Source organism: Tasmannia lanceolata, unplaced genomic scaffold (genome assembly GCF_043159265.1).
Source record: "Tasmannia lanceolata isolate RefF3 unplaced genomic scaffold, GAP_Taslan_0.1 ptg000006l, whole genome shotgun sequence".
NCBI lineage: Eukaryota > Viridiplantae > Streptophyta > Magnoliopsida > Canellales > Winteraceae > Tasmannia > Tasmannia lanceolata.
Genome location: NW_027518683.1, coordinates 3830820 through 3854280, shown reverse-complemented (window position 1 = coordinate 3854280; position 23461 = coordinate 3830820). Strand labels below are relative to the sequence as shown.

The window sequence follows — 23461 nt, the reverse complement described above, 5'->3', positions numbered from 1 at the left end:
CAATCAAGTGTGTGTGGCAATCAGGCCTGTTGAATCCTTCCCATGTGAAGTACATCAACCTCGCTGCACTCACAGGTACTGTTGCTGGCTGTCCCAAGTGAAAAAAGGGGGCGGATATATCACTTCGCCCTTATCATATCGCTTATATACCACATTATACAATAAACAGCAAAAAACAATCGAGAGCGAGAGAGAGAGAGTCAAATAATAACAAAAAATTGCATAAAACAACTAGAGTGATTCCTAACTTTTGGAGTAAATGGTTGATTGAAATGGTATGAGATTGGTGTTATTAATGAAACAACCAATTACTCTTAAAGCTTGTTTGTTTCACAATAGGATATTAGAACAAGAGAACATCAACTCAACAGAGAGAGAGAGAGAGAGAGAGACTCAAATACTAAATATAAATTTCATAAACCAACTAGAGTACGTGATTACAATGCCAATAGGATATATTGAAAACAATAGAACATCAATTCTCAGGCTTCCAAATACTAATAAACCAAGAACTACCTAAACACGTAACCATATTCAATTATTCATCACTTAGAAATTAAATTTAACACGAACTGGAAATGAAACAGCTTCATCTCCATCTCCAATAGTAATAGTATGGTTCCCTAATGGCATTAGAGTATTTCCCGCTTCGTCAACCAAACTCAAGCTCTTACATGCATTCAGCGAAAACTTCACTGTCTTGCTCTTTCTGGCCCGCACATACACCCTCTGGAACCCAACAACTTGCTTAATTGGGACCTTCAAAAGTCCCTGCGGCGGACTTGAGTATACTATAAGCACATTGCTTCCATCATATTGTCCTACATTGAATACTTTGATCTCAAAATTGATCACATCATCGCACGAATCATCTTCTACGTTTATAGATTGGCACGATGGCTTGTATGTGTCGGGCATGTAATTCATCTGGCGGCATTGTTGGCGAGGAAGCAACTTCTTATCAAGAGACCTCTGAGCAGATTTCACCAAATAAATGAACTTAGTGTAGCTTAGCCCATAACCAAATGGATAAACAGTGGATCCATTGAAGAACTTGTAAGTCCTTCCGGGATAACCTAATTCGTCGATTGGCCTCAAAGGCATGGATGTCATAGGCAACTTGTCCACATAGTCTGCTTCATACCATGTAATTGGTAATCTCCCACCTAATAAAAAGAAAAAGATAAATTTTATAAGAAAAAAAAGATTGATTTAAAATAACAAATCAATTGTTATAATAAAAACTAATAAGTAGACAAGAAACAAAAAACATTACATATGAAACTATCTAATTTAATGGTAATCTTGCTTTGATTTTCATATAAATTATCCCAAAAAAAAGGTTAAGATTTATCAAATATAACTAAATAAAAAGAACCTGGATTATAATGTTGCAATAAGAATCAGCATAGAGAAGAGAAGAAACATAAATAAAAGGAAGCCATATATTAAAAATAGTCTATCAAGAATAATGTTATAGTTAAAGCCACTGAGAAGATAAGAAAAGGAAAGTAAAACTAGTTATAAGGTCCCAAAACTAATTACTAGTTATTAGTGTGAATACAATGCAACAACTAATAAAGGTTAAGATTTACCAAACTACAAAAATAAAAAAAAATAATCAGCATTAACCTGGATTAATTATAAGGTCCCAAAACTAAATCAAGGATCATGATCAACATAGAGAAGAGAATAAACATATATAAAAAGAACCAAAATATAGAAAATAGTTTATCAAAAAAAATATTACAATAAAAGCTACTAAGAAGACAAGAAATAGAAGAAAAAAAACTTGACTTATGAAAGTAAATAATTTATTGGCCATTGATTTTCAAAGAAATTATTGTAAAGCTTAAGACTATAAGGACCCAAAACTAATTCAAGGACATGATCAACATAGAGAAGAGAAAAAACATAAATAAAAAGAAACCAAATATAGAAAATAGTTAATCAAAAATAAATACTAAGAAGACAAAAAAATAGAAAAAAAAACTGACATATGAAAGAATATTATCTATTGAGAATCATACATTGATTTTCAAAGAAATTGCTGTAAAACTTAAGATTGATCAGTACAAAAATAAAATAAAAAATTTATACTAACCTGGATTATAATGTCCAAAAATTACATCGGCAATAGCAAGACCGCCTTCAGCACCGGGGAAACCTGCCCAAATGATCGAATTGATATTTGGGTGGTTCTTAGCGAAAGAGATATCTACCCCACCGGCAGAAAAGATTACAAGAACAACAGGAGTGGTGGCGGCATTTGCGATTTCTAAGATCATTTCAGTTTGATAACCCGGAAGAAGAAGGTTCGTCCGATCAAGGCTCTCGGCTTCTATAGACAAATCTATCCCTGCAAAAATGATTGTAGCATCCGCCAGTTTCGCAGCTTCAACACCCGCATAGATAAATGTTTCATCTTTGCAAGCGACATTAGCACATCCCATCTGGTAATTAACTTTGGCGAAATTGGACAAGCCATCTATAGGTGAGACATAACGGCATGGAGTGCCTCCTTTCTCAACTGAAAAAATATAATCAAATAATAAATCAATTTTATGAAGTTATAATAATCAAATAAGTAAAAAGAAAATAATAAATAAATACAAGTTGGCCCATATTTTTCACTCTAAGGCCAAGTTGGAATTTTCTGGAAAAGAAAAAAATTTCCGAAATTTCATGCATTTCCATTGATTATATAAGAAAAAAAAAGAGAATTGAACCACCAAGGTATAAGTATCAATTTCCTTTAGGTTCCTTTCCTCTATACATAAAATGGGTGTAAAATAAAATTTTATACCCATTTGAAACTGAAAAAATGGGGGTCAAATTGGTTTAACGCTCATTCTATATGTCTAAAGGAACGGAGACTTAGGAAATTCTTAAGGAAATAAAGAAAAATTCATTTACTGATCTCAATGTAATGGTATTAAATCTTAGGATATGGACATACGTGCATAGTTTCCAATCATAACATGGGTGGCATTCGCATGGGGACCGACCACAGCCAGGTTCTTATACTTGTTAGAGTTCAAAGGCAACACAGAATTATTGTTCTTGAGCAAAACAATTCCTTCTTTTGCTGCTTCAGCTGCCAATTCGATACTTGTCGTGGCACACACATCATCTATTCCAAGGGACGAGTAAGCAGGGCTTCCATCGAAGAACCCTAATCTCATCAAAACCCTATATAGATTCATCAAAGCCTTATCCACATCGTCCTCTCGGGCTTTTCCGCTCCTGACCGCGGGCTCAGTAAAGTTGGTATAGTAAATTCCACAATCCAAATCCAATCCTAATTTATTCAAAAATAAACATTAAAAAATATGAATATTAGACATACTTTTAATTAAAAAATAAGGATAATACACAATAAATACCATGATGAATGAGTTTAAGAACTTACCAGCTTTGAGAGCTTGTGCAACTGCATCCTGTTCAGTGGCAGTCCATTTGTGGCCATGAAACATGACTTCAATCGAATCGCAATCAGCAACAATATAACTGTAACAAAAATTAGGTGAAAAATAAACTTTTTTAATTCTGTTACATAAATAAAATTATGAAAGACTTATCAAAAAGGGTTCTTAATATATATTTTAAGAAAATTTCAATACCCATGAAGATCCCATTTTTCTCTTATGGTTTCTGTCAAGAGCTTGTGATCAGCACATGCTGGAATACCATTAACCTTATTGTAAGAGCACATAACACTACTAACATCACCATCCTTAACACACATCTCAAAAGGTCGTTGGAATGTCTCTATCATATCTTGCTCAGTGACCTTCAAAAAATTACAGAATAAATTAATAATATCACCCTCAAATTCAAACAATTACGAAATAATAAATGATAAATTAATATAAAAAGGAATAATTAAACTAAAATATTAGTGATTACCCTAGCATCAAAATGGTAGCGGTCGATGCCTTGCCAATTATCTACGTCATAAGCAACATAATGCTTGCAACTTGCAGCAACCTTAAGAGGTCTAGAGTTCAAATCTTCTGTAGTTTCACTGCCAACAACATCTTGCAAACCCTTAACATAATTAACAGCATAGCGGCCGACAACGTACGGATCTTCACCGGGTGTCTCGGTGATTCTCCCCCATCTTGGATCTCTCACTACATTGATGTTAGGGCTCCAATATGTCAATCCTGCATATCCTAAGTTAAACATAGCCCTTGCCTCTGTTGAAACAACCTAAGAAAACCATTAATAAATAAAATGTCAATAACTAGTTAGAAATATATAACTCCAAAAAATAAGAAGCATTTTTATAATAGAATGAATCCGGACATGTAACTTCAAACTAAAACCCAAAAGGAATTTAATACATAATTCTTAAAATAAATGACACAATGTAATGAACCTAGACATGTAAGTTTAGACTAAAATCCAAAAGGAATTTAATAATCACACTCTTCTATCTCGATTGTAAACTTCTCTTATAAAACAACACACACGCGCGCGCACGCACACACACACACACACACACACACACACACACACACACACACACACACACACACATATATATATATATATATATATATATATATATATATATATATATATATATATATATAAAGGAATCAATATCAATTTTGACATATAATGGTTTGATTATCTCCCCCCTTGATCAGCCATGTCTTGGTCTGTTGTTGTTGTGTATTTTCTGTTTCTGCTCTCTTATCTTGTAATCTGTTCTATTGGGTTGTCCCACTCCGGGCTTCCCTTTCCATTCTAATATAATTCACCATTTTAAAAAAAAATCAATTTTGACATATAAAATCATAAAATAAAACAAAAAAAACTTTATTGTGACTTTCTCATTACATTTAACATAAAAAAAACTTTTACATAATATCATTAACAGATTTACCAAGAGATAAAGAAATATATTAAAAAAAAAAAGGTACCGAGATATTAATTTTAACATATAAAATCGTAAAATAAAACTGAAAAAACCTTTATAGTGAGTTTCTCGATATAAGTAACAAAAACAAATTACATATTATAATTAAAAAATTTAGCAAGGGATAAAAATAAAACAAAAACAAGGTAACCAATATCAATTTTGACATATAAAATCACAAAATAAAACAAAAAACCTTTATTGTGATCTTCCCCATTTAATTAACTTGAAAAAATAACTTTTACATATTATCATTAACAGCTAGATTTAGCAAGAGATAAAAAATATAACAAAAATAAGGTGTCTATATCACTTTTGACATAAAAATCATAACATAAATTAAAATAAAATAAACTTTATTGTGATTTTCTCTCAATATAATTAACATGAAAAAAACATATTTATCAAAAGATAAAAATATCAAAAAAATAAAGTACCAATATAAGTTTTGACATAAAAATCATAAAATAAAACAAAAGCTTTATTGAGATTTTCTCAATATCACTAACATGAAAACAACTTTAACATATTTCTCTATATGAGATTTCAAGTGTGGGTGGTACCACATATTTGATCCAACAGACCAAGGGTACTTTTATAGTACCACCTACACTTCATATAATTAATTTCTCTGTATATAGTTAAGAGATTTACCTCGTCAACATAACTAGCATGAAAACAATTTTTACATATTATATAGAGTTAAGAGATATACCTCACCAATGGCTTTCCATAAGGATTCATTGAAAGAAGCTGTAGTAAGAATAACAGTTGGAAAACTTGTCGCGTGTGGTAAGGAGGCATTAAAATGAGTTCCAGGACCCACGTCAGAAACACCATGCAAAGCCTCAGACCACCATTCGTACATAGGAAGCCCTAACCTAGGCACTCCATAGGCCTTATCACCAAGTTGTGTCACCTTCTCTGTGAGTGTCATTCTATCAATCAAGTCTTTCGCCCTAACATCGTAGGAAAGAGACTTATCGCAGAATGCGAAAGAGGACATATCTAATCCTAATTCTGCGAAACGTTCAGAGTTACACACGTATGTGTATTTTGGAGGAATGGGAGAAGGTGTAGATGGCAATGGAGGAGAAGCATTAGGTAGAGGGGAAGATTTTTTAGGATGGAAAAAGAGTCTGGTATGATTTCTGGATTCAGTAATAGAGGCAAACAGAGTGAAAGAAAGAAGAAGAACGAAGAAACAATGAGAAGCCATTTGGGTGAGAGAAAAGAAAAACCATGCAACTTAACCCCATGAGCTTTCGTATTTATAGTTTAAAAAATGTGAAAAGATAAGGATTACAATTACTGTTAGGCTCTGTTTGGATGTTGGTAGTCCGTTTGGGGCGGAAGTTTTGAAGAAGTCAAAGAGGGGTTGGGTGGAATGGAAGTCAAAAGAGAAGATAAGTTCGGATATTAAATTCTGTTAGTTTGGTTGCCTGGAATTTTGCTTCCCTTTTTGTCATCTGGTTGCAGGAATGTATATGTTGAGAAGAGAAGGGGAAAACTATAGAGAAATGGAACGAGAATTTCATATGATTGAAGGCAAATAAAATAAACAAAGTCTTTTCTGTTTGTTTATATTGAGATTGAGCTACCCAATCTCTACGTTATATTCCCATGGATCCCACAGTGGTTTGGGCTACAATTTAGTAGGTAAAACGATCTCAGCCATTGATCAATGGACTTTTGTCCTTATGTTGATCACTGCCCTTGAGTCTTGCCCAATTTTTCGGTTTAGCAGTCTGGTTTTAGGCCGTAGTTTGGAGGTAATTTGGACGATCAGGATTGCTCGATCCATGTGATTTTATGATATAGCTAGTCGGCAAGGAGTTCAAATTAAACCATCCAAGTCACTATGAGGCCCATTCATTTGATGGATCTACAGAGATGATGTGGCATATTGTAACAGGGATCCATTTTAAAAGTCCATAGGGTTAGGATCATCCTATGGACTGATTTTTTGTTGCATGGCATATCTACGGTGGGAGCAAAAAATGAATGGTTTAGATCATCTATTCATATGGCCCCACTGTACATTTAGGCTCTTCTATCCGACAATATTCATTAACCGACATTTTATATGAATTATGGAAACTTGATTTTGTGAAAGTTGATGAGGGGGTCCAATGTATATTGCATGCTCAACTCAACTCAACTCAACTCAACCCAACTAAGCCTTTGTCCCAAACTAGTTGGGTTTGGCTAATGAATCCTTTAGAAAATTTTCATTAAGAAGGTGAAAGGATCTACCCGGCTCAAATTGACTAGGTCTAATCCTGACACTAGTTGGGTTCATTTACATGGATCATTTTCTTCCATTCTATCATATCGAAGGTCATGTTCGATCTCTGTTATGTTCCTAGCCCTCAAGTCTTTCCTCACTGTTTCTACCCAAGTTGTTTTCGGTCTATCCCTACCTCTATTTACTCCATCAACTTGGCACTAGTCACTTCTTCTCACTAGAGCATCTAAAGGCCAAAGTTGGATATGCCCAAACCATCTTAAACGGTGCTCTCTCATTGGTTACATGTACAACCAATGTATATTGCCTACACCAATTAAATTTCCATGGGTGCTTGGATTTAGGTAAACAAAATTATGGAAAATAAATCTTTGTATGAAAGTAAATATTTTATGGAAAATAAAATTCCAGGGTCTAAGTAAGTTTGCAATCTACCTTTAAAACAAGAGAAAAAATTAATTTGGAAAATAAATCCATAGAGAATGAATCAACCAACCGCTGTAAAGTCCATTCTACATATGGGTGGAAAGAGGAATGAAAGAGAACTCTAAGATTTTGGAATTATGATCCATTCTCACAATTGAATCCTAGATGGGTTTTTGTTATCCCCATCAAAATTTTCTTATTCAAATGGAATTTTGAGATTAGAGAGCTTAACCGCTATTCAGTATCTAATCGGACTTTGAAATTGCTCGGAATATACCCATAAATTTTTGTTGGAAACTTTTCCATGGAAAATGAATTTTCCAGCATTTGGCTAGTGTACTTTTCTTGGAGTTTTTATCCAAAACTGAATTTTTTTCCTTATTTTGAAGGAAAATTACAACATACTAAACCCTCGAATTTTATTTTCATTGGAAAATTTATTTTGGACCTGAGACAATGAGCAGTTTGACTCTTTTGCTGGTAGTCACAAAGTAACTGACAGATTATATATACAACACTAGCCAACTCAATTAAGACTGATTAGTGATACTTTAGAGCTATGGATCCTTCTTGGATCCAAATATTGAGTCTAATTAATAACTGGGCCTATTCGGATCCATGTAAGGGATCTGAATAGTTAAGGAGGTAAATCGTAATATGGCCCTATTTGTTGACGTGTGCTTTTTATAGAGCCTTTGTATCATGTACTTGGGCATGATTCTATAATATGACTGAACCATTTACAAGCCATAAGTCTTACTTTTGGATCCAAATAAGAGTCCGGATCCGAATCCGAATCTGCCTTTTTCTGAATCCAAGTTGACATTGATCCAAAATTGAATTGGCCTGTTCTGGATCCGAGTTGACAGTGGTTGTATATTAGACGATCTAATTGATGGGCTAAATCCGATGGAGCTGGATTGAATGCAAAGTGGCCGCTGAGTCATAATTCGGCCCGATAAGGATCCGAAACAAAGCATGACTCAAGCATAGGTGGATCCAACCCAAATTTGGCTCTACAATGGACCCACCAAATCCGAATGGTGTTGGAGCTAGCATAGGATCTGGGAACCTGATTCAAGATCCAGCCCTACAAGGGTGGTTCTCCTTCGGGATACCAAGGGAGGGTTTATTTTATTCTTGGATAGGCTTACTATCCCCGTTAAAGTATAAAAAGATTAAGGGGCCGTTTTTGGATACGCGAATTTTAGAATCCAGGTTTTAGTTTGAAAACAGTGTTAAAGAGGGCTCATGATCATGCTGTTATATGCTGTCCTGACAACGTTTGTTGAATTTTAAGTAAGAAAACCAGGTTTTAGAAATCTCTACTGCATCCTGAGATTTTTAAAACCTGGAAACATTGGATGATTGCCTGCTCTCTTGCTGATGGAAAGAAGGGCAAGAAATCAGAAAAAAACGGCTGGTCCACTTCTTCCCTTGTCTCTCATCTACAATTTTGAAGAAATCCTGGATTCTAAAATCCGCGTATCCAAACGGCCCCTAAATGACGTTCTCCAAATGCTTAAGCTCTTGGAGCATTGGTTGTTTCAGCAAAAGGTTCTGAGTTCAAACTTCCTTGATAGTAAAAATCCACATGCAATGGCCAAACCCAAAAGAGAGGTCCCATGTGAGGGGGAGTGTTAAAGTATGAAAAGATTAAATAACGCCTTCCCAAAAGTTTAAGATCTTGGAGTAATTGGTTGTTTCACACCCCCATTCAAATTGATAACAGCTATGTGAATAGGATTTACCATACAAGCAGGGTAGCCTTGAATTATTTCAAGATCAAGTTATCCAACTAGGATATCTATTCACATAACAGCTTATCCAAGGATTTCTATTCCCACAGAGGACAGCCCCATACGGAATCAACCAAACAGAGATCCTGATATAGTTAGACCTGTCCGGATAAGCATGTTTACACCTATAGTAAACAGCAATCTTACTCTAAGCAAAATAAAAGGTCATTTTATAAGCTTATTTAGGGAAATGATTACAGCACTCCTATTTTTAATAAGATGGCCGAAAGTATCTTGTCGTTTACTATTTAGAGGGTTTCAGGGCTTCAAAGAGCTTTTTGAGAAACGTAATATTCTTCCTCTTATAACAACATTGCCCCGTTGATATCATTTCCCCTTATTTATCATAAAGAAATGATAAAGGCGCCCCTTTTCTTTACATGGGACAGCCAGCGCCAATGTCCATGGCAATCAGGCCCGTTGAATCCTTCCCATGTTAAGTACAACAGCCTCGCTGCACTCATAGACACACTGTTGCTGGCTGTCCCAGGCGGATATATCACTCACGTTATCACATCGCTTATATACCAACATTATACAATAAACAGCAAAACACAGTTGAGAGAGAGAGAGAGAGAGTCAAATAATAACAATAAATTGCATAAACAAGCTAGAGCGATTCCTAACTTTCGGAGTAAATGGTTGCTTGAAATGGTATAGATAGGTGTTATTTATGAAACAATCAAGTACTCCAAAAGCTTGGTTGTTTCACAAGGATATTAGAAACAAGAGAACATCAATTCCAGAGAGAGAGACTCAAATACTAAAATTAAATTTCATAAACCAACTAGAGTGATTACAATGTCAATAGGAGCAATTTGAAACAATAGAACATCAATTCTCATGCTTCCAAATACTTATAAACCAAGAACTACCTACACCTGTAACCATATTCATCACTTAAAAATCAAAGTTAACACGAACTGGAAATGAAACTGCTCCATCTCCATCTCCAATAGTAATAGTATGCTCTCCTGATGGCAATAGAGTGTTCGCAGCTTCGTCGACCAAACTCAAGCTTTTACACACATTTAGCGAAAACTTCACTGTCTCGCTCTTTCCGACGAGTACATACACCCTCTGGAACCCAACAACTTGCTTAATTGGGACCTTCAAAAGACCCTTTGGCGGACTTGAGTATACTATAACTACATTGCTTCCATCATGTTTGCCAGCATTGAATACTTCGATCCCGAATTCAATCACATCATCGCACGAATCATCTTCTACGTTTATAGCTTGGCACGATGGCATGTATTTGTCAGGCATGTAATTCATCTGGCGGCATTGTTGGCGAGGAAGCAACTTCTTATCAAGAGACCTCTCAGCAAATTTCACCGAATAAGTGAAATTAGTGTAGCTTAGCCCATAACCAAATGGATAAACAGTGGAGCCATTGAAGAACTTGTAAGTCCTTCCGGGATAACCCAATTTGTCGATTGGCCTCAAAGGCATGGATGTCATAGGCAACTGGTCCACATAGTCTGCTTCATACCATGTAATTGGTAGTCTCCCACCTAATAAAAAGAAAAAGATAAATTTTATAAGAAATATAAAAAAAGATTGATTTAAAATAACAAATCAATTGTTATAATAAAAACTAATGAAACTATAAAGAAATTATTGTGAATACTGAAATTATTGTAGACACGAAATGAAAAACATTACATATGAAACTATCTAACTTAATGGTAATCTTTGATTTTCAAAGAAATTATCAAAAAAAAGGTTAAGATTGATCAAATATAAATAAATAAAAGGAACCTGGATTAAAATGCTTTCATAATGATCAACATAGAGAAGAGAAGAAACATAAAAAAAAAGCCAAATATAGAAAATAGTTTATCAAGAATAAATGTTATAATACTAAGAAGACAAGAAAACGAAAGTAAAACATAAAGAAATTATTGTGAATACTGAATACAATGCAACAACTAATAAAGGTTAAAGTTTATCAAACTACAGAAATAAAAAATAATAATCAACAGTAACCTGGATTAATTATAAGGTCCCAAAACTAAATCAAGGATCATGATCAACATAGAGAAGAGAATAAAAAGAACCCAAATATAGAAAATATTTTATCAAAAATAAATATTAAGAAGACAAGAAATAGGAAAGTATATAATTTATTGGCCATTGATTTTCAAAGAAATTATTGTAAAGCTTAAGATTATATGGTCCCAAAACTAAGTCAGGGCATAATCAACATAGACAAGAGAATAAACATAAAATAAAAAGAACCCAAATATAGAGAAGAGAGACACTTCGGTCTCTGATCATTGTCCACTTGTTCTTGACCCCAGATTGGAATCATGGGGTCCTCCGCCGTTTAGATTTGAAATTGCTTGGCTTAGAGATCCTTGTATGGAGGAAAATTTGGGAGGTTGGTGGGCTTCTTGTCACGCGGAGGGCCCTGCTGATGTGGTGATTGGTAAGAAGTTAAGATATGTGAAGAAAAAGTTAAAAGAGTGGGTTAAGGTAAAGAAGTTACAATCTTTTGGGAGAAAACAATGGTTGGAGAAACGTATATTGGAGTTGGTTGCTTTAGGGGAGAGTGGTCTGGATTCAGAGGAGGATGGGGAGGAGTTGGGGAGGGTTAAGCTAGAATATAAAGATGTGCTTCTTCATGAGGAGATTTCTTGGCGGCAAAAATCAAGGGTGAAGTGGTTGGCTGAAGGTGACAAAAACACTGCATATTTTCATGCTATTGCGAGTGCTCGAAGGAGGAGGAATAGAATTGAATTCCTCAATGAGAATGGAAAAATATTGTCTGGTAAGGAAGATGTTTCAAAGGCTATCCTTGAGTTTTTTAAGTCTTTGTACTCCGCTGATGACATTACCCGTCCTATTCCGGAAGAGGTGGCTTTTGGTAATCTGAGTTTGGAGGAAAATAATATCTTAGAGAGGCCTTTTGAGGAAGAAGAAATTGAAAGAGGAGTATTCTCTCTAGCTAAAGACAAGGCCCCTGGCCCTGATGGTTTTAGCTTAGCCTTCTTTCAATCTTGTTGGGCTTTTGTTAAAGATGATATTCTAAGATTTTTTAAAGATTTCTTCGAGGGATTGCCTCTTGATCGAGGAACAGGAGCTACCTTCATAGCGTTGGTACCTAAGGTGGAGGGTGCTTCGAAGGTGTCAGACTTTCGCCCGATTCGCTTGGTGGGGTGCCTCTATAAAGTACTAGCAAAAGTTTTGGGTGAGCGCCTTAAGATGGTTCTTCCTTCTATTATTTCAGATAGTCAGAGTGCTTTCGTAAGTAAGAGACAAATTTTGGATTGCTCCATAATTGCTAATGAAGCTATTGATTCTTACTTAATAGTGGTAAGGGTGGGGTGTTATGCAAGCTTGATATGGAGAAAGCCTATGATAGGGTGGATTGGAATTGCTTGGATTACTTACTTGGAAAAATGGGTTTTGGTTGTCGGTGGAGAGGATGGATGAGGAAATGCATCTCTTCAGCTTGGTTCTCTATTCTAATTAATGGATCTCCTAAGGGTTTCTTCAAGTCATCTAGGGGCTTAAGGCAGGAGGGCCCTCTTTCCCCCTTTCTATTTGTTATTGTTGATGAGACTCTCAGTAGATTGATGTATAAAGGAAGCATGATGGGTTTGTTTGAAGGATTCTTTATTGGGAAAGATAGAGTGGAAGTGTCTCTCTTACAGTTTGCAGAGGATACGCTCCTCTTCTGTGCTCCTGATATTAGTCAAGTTCTAAACCTTAAGGCAACTCTTAGATGTTATGAAATGATTACTGGCCAACGCTCCAACTTTCTAAAGTCTAGGTTGTATGCTCTTAACACCTCCCCATTTGTTGCTTGTGGCTTTGCAAAGATTTTGGGTTGTGCTTTGGATTCCCTGCCCTCTTCTTACTTAGGTCTTCCCTTGGGGGTTGGTAGAATGGATAAATCTTTATGGGATCCTATAGTACAAAAGAATTGAGAGAAAGCTGGAAACTTGAAAAAGAAATTTAGTATCTAAAAGAGGAAGGTTGACTTTGGTTAAGGCAGTGTTGGCTAATATTCCTGTATATTATCTTTCTTTGTTTAAATGTTCTATGAGTGTGGTGTTGAGAATTGAGCAAATCCAGCGTAGGTTTCTTTGGGGAGGCTCTGATAAAAAGAAAGGCATCCCTCTAGTGAAGTGGGAATCGGTTTGTCTTCCGATCAAGTGTGGAGGTTTGGGTATTAGAAGAGTAAAAGAATTTAATCATGCTCTCTTAGGTAAATGGCTTTGGCGTTTTGGAGTGGAGAAATCCTCTTTGTGGGTTAAGGTGGTTGGGAGCAAGTATGGTTTTCTGAATGGGAACTGGCAATCTGCCTGTGTTTTGAAAAATAAAAGTTGACAATTTGGAGAGATATTCAAAGGCTGAGTCATGAGTTTGAGAAAGGTATTCGGTTTAAAGTTTATTTGGGTGATCGTATCAGATTTTGGTTTGACCCATGGTGCTCGGCTAAACCGCTTAAGGAGCTCTTTCCAGATCTATTTCTGGTTGATTCTCAAAAGAATGCGTTGGTTGCCGATTGTTTTGATCGGTCTGAGCTTAGGGTGGTCTGGAATCCGAGTTTCAGAAGGAATTTCTTTGTTAGAGAGTTGGCTTCTATTGCTCAATTGCGAAAGTTGATTGAAGGGTGTTATATCAAGAGGTCTGGGTCTGATAGAAGAATCTGGATCTGGAATCCATCGGGTTTCTTTTCAGTTAAATCTTTTTACTTTCAACTTATGCCCTGTGGTTTACCTTCTATTTCAGCGAAGGTATGGTCATTTCAGTGCCCTCCTAGGGTTTCCTTTTTTGGTTGGGCAGTGAGTCGTGGTCGCATTCAAACTATGGATTTTCTTTGAAAAAGAGGGATGTGGTTAGTGGACCATTGCCCCTTATGTTTGGAAGATGGAGAGTCTATAGATCATCTTTTTATCCACTGCAGGGTTACTTGAGAGGTTTGGGGCCTTATTCTGTTGCGGTTTGGAAATGCTAGGTGTTTTCGAAATCTATCCCTGAGGTGATTAAGAGTTGGGAGTTGAACCCTTGGAAGAAGAAATGGAAGGTTTTATGGAAGATTTGTCTTTTGGCCTCTTGGTGGGTTATGTGGAAAGAAAGGAATTCTAGGGTGTTTGATGGGGTGTCTAAATTTCCGTATAGACTTTACATCAAAATTATTGCGGTCTCCATATTGTGGGCTAGAAGTACCCCTTTGTTTAGATTTGTATCGGCTACTGATCTCTAGGAGGGATGGCCGATAGTGTGCAATGATAGGGAGAGAAGATCCATGATTGTACAAAAGTGGAAGCCCCTCCTAATGATTTTATTAAACTAAATTTTGATGGTTCTTGTTTAGGCAATCCGTTCCTTCAGGTGCTGGGGGTCTATGCAGAGATTCTTCTGGTTTGGTCATGTGGGCCTATTCTGGTCCTATTGGAATATGTGATTCTAGTGAAGCAGAGGTTAGGGTGGCTTTCCATAGCATCAAGCATCTGAATAAAGAGTCCTATAATAAGGTGGTTGTAGAAAGGGATTCCTTAAATGTGATCAGTTGGCTTTCGGGAAAGGTTGACCCTCCTTGGAGGTTTCTCTCCTTCTTTGATGAGATCTCAGACTTAACCTTCGTATCTTCTATAGCTTTTAATCATGTAAGGAGATCTGTTAATCGTGAAGCAGATGCTCTAGCTAGATCGGGTGTGCCTAGGTTGGGTTTGGAATGGTTCGACTATTTTCCGCCTTGAGTCATTTTATTTTGTTGTTTATCTTTTAATGTAATCATTGAGAACCATCTCGGTTTCTCTTCCTTCAATATATAATTTACCATTTTCAAAAAAAAGAAAAAAGAACCCAAATATAGAAAATAGTTTATCAAAAATAAATTCTAAGAAGACCAAAAAAAGAAAAAAAAAATGCCATGTGAAATAATATAATCTATTAAGAATCATACATTAATTTTTAAATAAATTATTGTAAAGCTTAAGATTGATCAAAGTACAAAAATAAAATAAAAAAACCATGCTTACCTGGATTATAATGTCCGAAAATTACATCGGCAATAGCAAGACCGCCTTCAGCACCAGGAAAACCAGCCCAAATGATCGAAACGATATTGGGGTGGTTCTTAGCGAAAGAGATATCTACGCCGCCGGCAGAAAAGATTACAAGAACAACCGGAGTGGTGGCAGCATTTGCAATTTCTAAGATCATTTCAGTTTGATAACCCGGAAGAAGAAGGTCCGTCCGATCAAGGCCCTCGGCTTCTATAGACAAATCTATCCCTGCAAAAATGATTGTAGCATCCGCCTGTTTCGCAGCTTCAACACCCGCATAGATAAATGTTTCATTTTTGCAAGCGACATTAGCACATCCCATCTTGTAATTAACATTGGCTAACTTGGACAAGCCATCTATAGGTGAGACATAACGGCATGGAGTGCCTCCTCTCTCAACTGAAAAAATATAATCAAATAATAAATCAATTTTATGAAGTTATAATAATCAAATAAGTAAAAAGAAAATAATAAATAAATATAAGTTGGCCCATATTTTTCACTCTAAGGAACGGATACTTTGGAAATTCTTAAGGAAATAAAGAAAAATTCATTAGCTGATCTTAATGTAATGGTATTAGATCTTAGGATATGAACATACGTACGTGCATAGTTTCCAATCATAACTTTGGTGGCATTTGCATGGGGGCCGACCACAGCCAGGTTCTTATACTTGTTAGAGTTCAAAGGCAACACAGAATTATTGTTCTTCAGCAAAACAATTCCTTCTTTTGCTGCTTCAGCTGCCAATTCGATACTTGTCGTGGCACACACATCATCTATTCCAAGGGACGAGTAAGCAGGGCTTCCATCGAAGAACCCTAACCTCATCAAAACCCTATATAGATTCATCAAAGCCTTATCCACATCGTCCTCTCGGGCTTTTCCGCTCCTGACCGCGGGCTCAGTAAAGTTGGTATAGTAAATTCCACAATCCAAATCCAATCCTAATTTTTTCAAAAATAAACATTAAAAAAATATGAATATTAGACATGCTTTTAATTAAAAAATAAGGATAATACACAATAAATACCATGATGAATGAGTTTAAGAACTTACCAGCTTTGAGAGCTTGTGCAACTGCATCCTGTTCAGTGGCAGTCCATTTGTGGCCATGAAACATGACTTCAATCGAATCGCAATCAGCAACAATATAACTGTAACAAAAATTAGGTGAAAAATAAACTTTTTAAATTCTGTTACATAAATAAAATTATGAAAAAATTATTAAAAAGGGTTCTTAATATATATTTTAAGAAAATTTCGATACCCATGAAGATCCCATTTTTCTCTTATGGTTTCTGTCAAGAGCTTGTGATCAGCACATGCTGGAATACCATTAACCCTATTGTAAGAGCACATAACACTGCTAACATCACCATCCTTAACACACATCTCAAAAGGTCGTTGGAAGGTCTCTATCATATCTTGCTCAGTGACCTTCAAAAAATTACAAAATAAATGAATAATATCACCATCAAATTCAAACAATTACAAAATAATAAATGATAAATTAACATAAAAAGGAATAATTAAACTAAAATATTAGTGATTACCCTAGCATCAAAATGGTAGCGGTCTATTCCTAGCCAATTGTCTACGTCATAGGCAACATAATGCTTGCAACTTGCAGAAACCTTAAGAGGTCTAGAGTTCAAATCTTCTATAGTTACATTACCAGCAACATCTTGCAAACCCTTAACATAATTAACAGCATAGCGGCCGACAATGTACGGATCTTCACCAGGTGTCTCGGTGATTCTCCCCCATCTTGGATCTCTCACTACATTGATGTTAGGGCTCCAATATGTCAATCCTGCATATCCTAAGTTGTACATAGCCCTTGCCTCTGTTGAAACAACCTACAAAAAAAACATTAATAAATAAAATGTCAATAGCTAGTTAGAAATTTATATTCCTAAAAATAAAGGCATTCTTATAATATAATATGTGAACCTAGACATGTAACTTTAAACTAAAACCCAAAGGAATTTAATGTATAATTCTTAAAATAAATGACACTTTTAAAACGTAATGAACCTATACATGTAAGTTTAAACTAAAATCCAAAAGGAATTTAATAATTTAACAGATTTAGCAAGAGATAATAATATAAAGAAAATAAGATACAGAGATATCAATTTTGACATATAAAATCGAAAAATAAAACAGAAAACCTTGCTTGGGATTTTCTCCATATAATTAAAATGAATTCTTTTTACATATTATCATGAACAGATTTATCACGTGATAAAAATATCAAAACAACTCTGACATATTTCTCTATATGAGATTTTATATGGTGCCCGGCCGTGAAGTCAAGTGTGAGTGGTACGTACCACATGTTTGATCCAACAAACCACTTTTTAAGAGTCTGCTGTTGGATCAAATATCAAGGGTACTTTTATAGTACCACCTACACTTGACTTCAAGGTGGGGCACCGTATAATTTCTCTATATATAGTTAAGAGATCGATTTACCTCGTCAATATAGCTAACATGAAAATATATAACTCACATATTATATATAGTTAAGAGATTTACCTCGCCAATGGCTTTCCACAAGGATTCATTGAAGGAAGCTGTAGTAAGAATAACAGTAGGAAAACTGGTCGCGTGTGGAAATGTGGCATTAAAATGAGTTCCAGGACCCACGTCAGAAACCCCATGCAAAGCCTCAGACCACCATTCGTACATAGGAAGCCCTAATCTAGGCACACCATAGGCCTTATTACCAAGTTGCGTCACCTTCTCGGTGAGTGTCATTCTATCAATCAAGTCTTTCGCCCTAACATCGTACGAATGAGACTTATCACAGAATGCGAAAGAGGAAATATCTAACCCTAATTCTGCGAAACGTTCAGAATTACACACGTAGGTGTATTTTGGAGGAATGGGAGATGGTTGAGAAGCTTTAGGTGAACTGGATAGAGGGGAAGATTTTTTAGTATGGTAAAAGAGTCTAGGAAGATTTCTGGAATCAGTAATAGAAGCAAACAGAGTGAGAGAAAGAAGAAGAATGAAGAAACAATGAGAAGCCATTTTCATGAGAGAAAAAAAATCATGCAACTTCACGCTATGAGTGTTCGTATTTATAGTAAAAAAAACTGTGAAAGATAAGATTACAATTAATGTTTATCTTTATGGGTTTATAATTACATTCGCAAAAGTTAAACTAGAGGGTTGGAATCTTACACCGTGACGCTTTGGAAGTGTCTGCAAAGATGAAACGAAGAGGAATTAAAACACTTAAAAACAAGACTCTATACAAAGACCCTTCTCCAATAATGCCTTAGCATTAAGACACTTGAAAATGGGACTCTATACAGAGACCCTTCTCCAATAATGCCGTAGCATTAAGGTAGTACTTGCAGATTTACCCTTCTCCAATTTATTGAATATCTTTTGTAAGCATTACAGAAAGAATTCCCTATGCTATTTAGCAACCATACTATTGTTTTGTAGCTGAAGGTAGAAAGATAAAATGCTGACATGGAGATAAATGAAGAACAGTGGAGTGAGAACAAAACTAACCAAAATATAAGGACTTAAAGCGAATACATCGGTTAAGAACAAAAGATAGGTGCTGATGTATTCACCCCCTTTAAGTCGGGATACACCCCCTTGTACAAAGGAGATGCCTTATGCTCCGTATGGTTGCCAGGTTTTTTTTGGACCCGAGAGTTATGTGGGAGAAAATAACACCCTGGGAGATAGGTGGGAAAAAAAAAGTCCTGGAAGTATCCTGGTAAAATAAAAATCCCATGTTTGGTTATGTGGGAGAAAAAAATACCATGGAAGATATGGTGGAAAAAAAAAAAACCTTTGTTTGGTTGCTTGAACTGTTGGGTAGAAAAAAATTCTTCTCAAGCTTATTTTTGGTTCCTGAGTTTATTTTTGTTCCTGGGGTTATCTTGGGATGGGATGAAAAGGCAATCATTACAAAAGTGGGATTAAAAAATTCACCCCACAAGTAATCATTACAAGAGTGGGATTAAAATAAACCTAGTGCTAAAAGGCAACCAAACATGGGATGGGACCAAAATTTAACTTACTCTCCCACAAAACTCCCAGGAACAAAAAAAACCTGGCAACCAAACAGAGCATTAACGTTTTTCTTTAATGACGGGGTGTATTTCGAAAGTAAGGGGCTGAATATATCAGCACCCAAAAGATAGCAATGTTTTGGGCCTTTTGGAAGTAAAAAATCGTAACCCAAATCATGCCCATTAGGATTCGATCCTTTATATCCATTGGACCGTCTGGATCCACTGATAACCCTAGATAGGTGCCCAATTAAGTTGGGGTGTAAATATCAGAGTTTTTGTATGGTGCGTAGCCATATGGTATAGTATTTTCTAAAAGGTATTGCATGGCCCACTTTGTAGGATGATCCAAACCGTCCATTTGATGGGGCCACAATGTGAATAGGTGGCCCAATTTGTAGGATGATCCAAACCATCCATTTGATGAGCCACAGCATGACTAGGTTGTGTTCTAAAGATCATTTTCATAGAATGATTCTAACCATCCGATCTATTGAGGTTTCCATAATGTACAGTCGCTCAATAGATCGGAGGGTCATCAACCTCTATAGATAGGAGGGTTGGGATCATTCTATGGAAATGATTTTTTAGAGCACAACCTATTCAAATTGTTTTCCAACCAATGGACGGTTTGGATCATGCTACAAAGTGGGTCGTAAAACACTTTTTGAAAATTACTGCAGTCACACCATATAAAATCCAGTGAATCTCAATTCCAGAGAGAGAGAGAGAGAGAGAGAGGGGGGGGGGGGGTTTCATAAGTGGGCTCATTTACTACCTTTTTTTTTATATATGGGCCTTTTTTTATCTTATGGGATCGTTTAATACCTTTCATCTTATGGGCCTTTTTTTTATCTTATGGGCTTTCCTAATGCTAACTTTCTTTTGTCTTTTGAAGATACAGGTGGACCAATAGCAGCCCGTTTGTATTCAAACAGCAAAATGGCCGTTTGTATTCCCTCTTTATATACGAAGAGACCGTTTGTATTCCTCTTTATAAATGAAAGGAAGAGAACCTGGGTCCATAGAGCCTTGAGGAACTTCCTCCATAATGATGAGGTGGTCGAGTAAAAGACTACCACATGGCGATTTACTCAGCTCTATTGCTAATTCATTAAAGCTAATTTAAACCCACATGTAAGAATATCACATTGTAGAAATAAAACTCATGATTCTATTTCCCTAATGGGCCTCCAACTAAACGTTACTTAATCAAAAACCTTAACGATGGTGATCTATGGGATATACCTAATGGGAAACTATGTCTATTTCCCTAATGGGCCTCCTAACAAGCTTTCTTTGCCGGTCAAACCGAGTAGTACACAAGCAATGGTACAATGTGCTCATCTTCGTTGCACAGGTGAATCCACCTGTGATCAATCAATTTGGACCGTTCACTTGGATTTCTAATGGCCCCAAATATATTTCAATTGGGAGATTTTATTTTCTGATCCAATGGTTGAAGATGGTCACTTGGATTTCCAATGGCCCCAAAAATATTTCAATTGGGCGACCTAATTTCCCGATCCAAGGGTTGATGATAGTTAGGATTGTCCCGATCAACTGATTTTCAATTCACGTGAGATCTAGGATGGACTCCAGTACATGGATGGTCAGGATCGATCGATGCGTTCACTTCAATATACTACAATGAGGGACAGACATAATTGGATTATTTGCCTTCCAACTGTGATGGATGATCTTACCCCGTTGATCAGAAAAGATTTTTTTTAATATTTTCTAGAAAATTGCCTGATCATTGATTTTAACAGATGGAAGTTCCTCCGAGAACGAATGACATTTAATCATTGGAGATTAGTGACAAAAGGATCTGTTAGTTTCCCTTAGTTTCTCAAGATCACAGGATCAGACAGTATAGATCGATTATTAAAGAGCAATATCAAAAGAAAGAAGCAAGAAATCAATACATTTCTACCCAATCAAACATCAGAAATAGCACCAACCATCACCCCTTCTAAATTGAAAATGTTCAAGTGAGCTTAAATCTTACCAAACCTCACTGCAGGAATTGAGCAACACAAGACAATCTTAGCATATAAGAAGGAAATTTTATTTGCAGATAAACTTAAAGCATTCCCACAAACCTCCCCAACTGCATTCTCATGAGACTCTGCAATAGTGAAACCATCTCCTCATATAGATAATTTTCTATTCCAAAGAAATACTTTGCAAAGGAGATGGACTAGAGCTCACTGGAATCCCAACTACAACTGAAGAACTCTCCCTCAATTCAAATCCAACCCCAGGCAAATTGCTACACCCATCTTCCGAAACCCCATCGCCTTTACAAGAATCGGCACTGGTTCGACAGATGGGACAAATGGGTGTCTTTAACAACCATGAATCTACACATTGTGCATGAAAGCTATGCTTACATACAGGAAGCAACCTACACTTATCTCCAACCCTAAAGTTCTCCAAACAAACAGCACAGTCTATTGAGCTACTTCCTTTGTCCACTGCCTTAAAATGAAAGCAAGGAAGCCTCTCTAAATCCTCATTTGAAAGGCCATTGCTGCTTTCACTTGACCTTTCTCCCCTAGAACCAGCATTGAACGCTCTCCTAAAAACCCTCCCCACAATACAAACATGAATCAAAACCAAAAACCCAATACCCACAAACAACAACACTACAGAGATGACAATGGCCATCACCATAATCTGTGTAGCAATACCCAAAACCTTATTACTCATTACAATCAATCCTCCTAAATACCCAGACTCCTATTTCTCACACAAACTCCCCATGTATCAGAACCCTTAACCATCCAATCCCTCTAAGCAGCAGAACCAACAACCCTTCAGCTCATTCTAATCACCTTTTTAGTATCCAAAACCCAGTCACTCATTTCAAATTCTAAGAAAGCCCATTACCATAATACTATCCTGGTTCTCCTTAAACACCAGAGTCCATCAAATTCTTTTGCTGATTCAAACATCAATACATACCCAGTACAAAAATAATCCCAAAAAAATAACCATCATTCCACTATCCATGGAATCAAAACCCATGTGTAATCAGACTGATATCTCTCTAAATACCAATCTCTCCAATGACTCAAACCCACAATCCTAAATCCTAACAGACCCAAATTCCAGTCACCCTGAAAACAGAAGGTTCTAGTTTCCACCCATAGTAATGACAGAAGAATTCAAACTCTGGGGGTTTCATTTATTGCAGGGAGTGCTTTTCTTTCAAGGCTTAGAAATTCCTGACACCATCAAGGTGAGACCATGGAAGGAGTTATGAGTTATTTAATGTTTAGTGGTGCAGTTGGTTATCTCTTTGGTGAAGTGGGTGGAAAAGGACCAATAGAATTTAGGAAGGAGAAATAGGTAAATGACAAAAAAAATACGGATAAAAAATAGACGAAATTTTATAATTTTTTTTTCCTTCTCCCTCTGGCTTTTTCTCGTGGAGGAGATGGGAGATCAGAGTCAAGGTAGATGGAATTGGTTTCCCCACTTTCCTCTTAACATGCACAAAACTGAAGTGTATTAACAAAGTTTTCTTGCAGAAATCCAGTCATTTTCTAAGGGAAGGTATTAAATCTATAGTGTATAAAACTAGAAAATTGGGTTTTTTCAGAAAATTGAATACCAATAAAATCAAATATGTATATGTTTTAGTTTTTATTTAAAGGATTGTTTGGGGGGAGTTTGAGATGTACACTTTAGTCTTATATTGGTTCACTTCAATTGGGTTGTATGTCACCCGTTCATTAACAAAATCATCATTCGAACAAAAAAAAAAAAGATTTTTTTCTCTCAGATATTTCTAATTAGTTGAAAGATTTTATAAACTATGAATCTAAAAAGAGGAGCGCAAGCAGAACATTGAGGAGGGCAGTCTGGGTCACATATAGAGGCCACAGAGAGTGACAATCCTGGGGCACCGCCCTCCTCACTGTCCTCAAATCATTTTCCTTCTTTCCTTTAAAATTATCAGCATCCAACCAAAAATA

General features: G+C 36.1%; 3 protein-coding genes across 3 annotated transcripts; all 3 read right to left on the bottom strand.

Moving 5' to 3' along the window:
• Positions 1 to 398: 398 nt before the first annotated feature.
• On the bottom strand, positions 399 to 6181 carry LOC143878245 (putative beta-D-xylosidase 5). The gene is made up of 7 exons (XM_077380547.1): positions 5646 to 6181; positions 3910 to 4215; positions 3624 to 3793; positions 3413 to 3510; positions 2960 to 3301; positions 2105 to 2530; positions 399 to 1166 (listed from the first exon to the last, which is right to left on the bottom strand). Exons 1-7 carry the CDS (start codon positions 6147 to 6149, stop codon positions 550 to 552), a joined length of 2463 nt encoding a protein of 820 aa, XP_077236662.1. The 5' UTR covers positions 6150 to 6181; the 3' UTR covers positions 399 to 549.
• A 4113-nt stretch (positions 6182 to 10294) lies between these two features.
• Positions 10295 to 18471, bottom strand: LOC143878137 (putative beta-D-xylosidase 5). Its single transcript, XM_077380449.1, has 7 exons — positions 17974 to 18471; positions 16986 to 17291; positions 16700 to 16869; positions 16489 to 16586; positions 16035 to 16376; positions 15403 to 15828; positions 10295 to 10920 (listed from the first exon to the last, which is right to left on the bottom strand). Exons 1-7 carry the CDS (start codon positions 18469 to 18471, stop codon positions 10304 to 10306), a joined length of 2457 nt encoding a protein of 818 aa, XP_077236564.1. The 3' UTR covers positions 10295 to 10303.
• A 3053-nt stretch (positions 18472 to 21524) lies between these two features.
• LOC143878244 (RING-H2 finger protein ATL39-like) lies at positions 21525 to 22874 on the bottom strand. The gene has a single exon (XM_077380546.1). It carries the CDS (start codon positions 22188 to 22190, stop codon positions 21645 to 21647), a length of 546 nt encoding a protein of 181 aa, XP_077236661.1. The 5' UTR covers positions 22191 to 22874; the 3' UTR covers positions 21525 to 21644.
• Between the last annotated feature and the right edge of the window lie 587 nt (positions 22875 to 23461).

Coding starts and splice junctions, on each gene's coding strand:
- LOC143878137 (XM_077380449.1), bottom strand. CDS start 18,471: ATGGCTTCTCATTGTTTCTTCATTCTTCTTCTTTCTCTCACTCTGTTT. Junction 16,587..16,699: donor GAAAAATGGGATCTTCATGG/GTATCGAAATTT, acceptor TTTTTGTTACAG/TTATATTGTTGCTGATTGCG. Junction 16,377..16,488: donor TGCACAAGCTCTCAAAGCTG/GTAAGTTCTTAA, acceptor TGAAAAAATTAG/GATTGGATTTGGATTGTGGA.
- LOC143878244 (XM_077380546.1), bottom strand. CDS start 22,190: ATGAGTAATAAGGTTTTGGGTATTGCTACACAGATTATGGTGATGGCC.
- LOC143878245 (XM_077380547.1), bottom strand. CDS start 6,149: ATGGCTTCTCATTGTTTCTTCGTTCTTCTTCTTTCTTTCACTCTGTTT. Junction 4,216..5,645: donor TATGGAAAGCCATTGGTGAG/GTATATCTCTTA, acceptor TGGTTTTCTTAG/GTTGTTTCAACAGAGGCAAG. Junction 3,511..3,623: donor GAAAAATGGGATCTTCATGG/GTATTGAAATTT, acceptor TTTTTGTTACAG/TTATATTGTTGCTGATTGCG.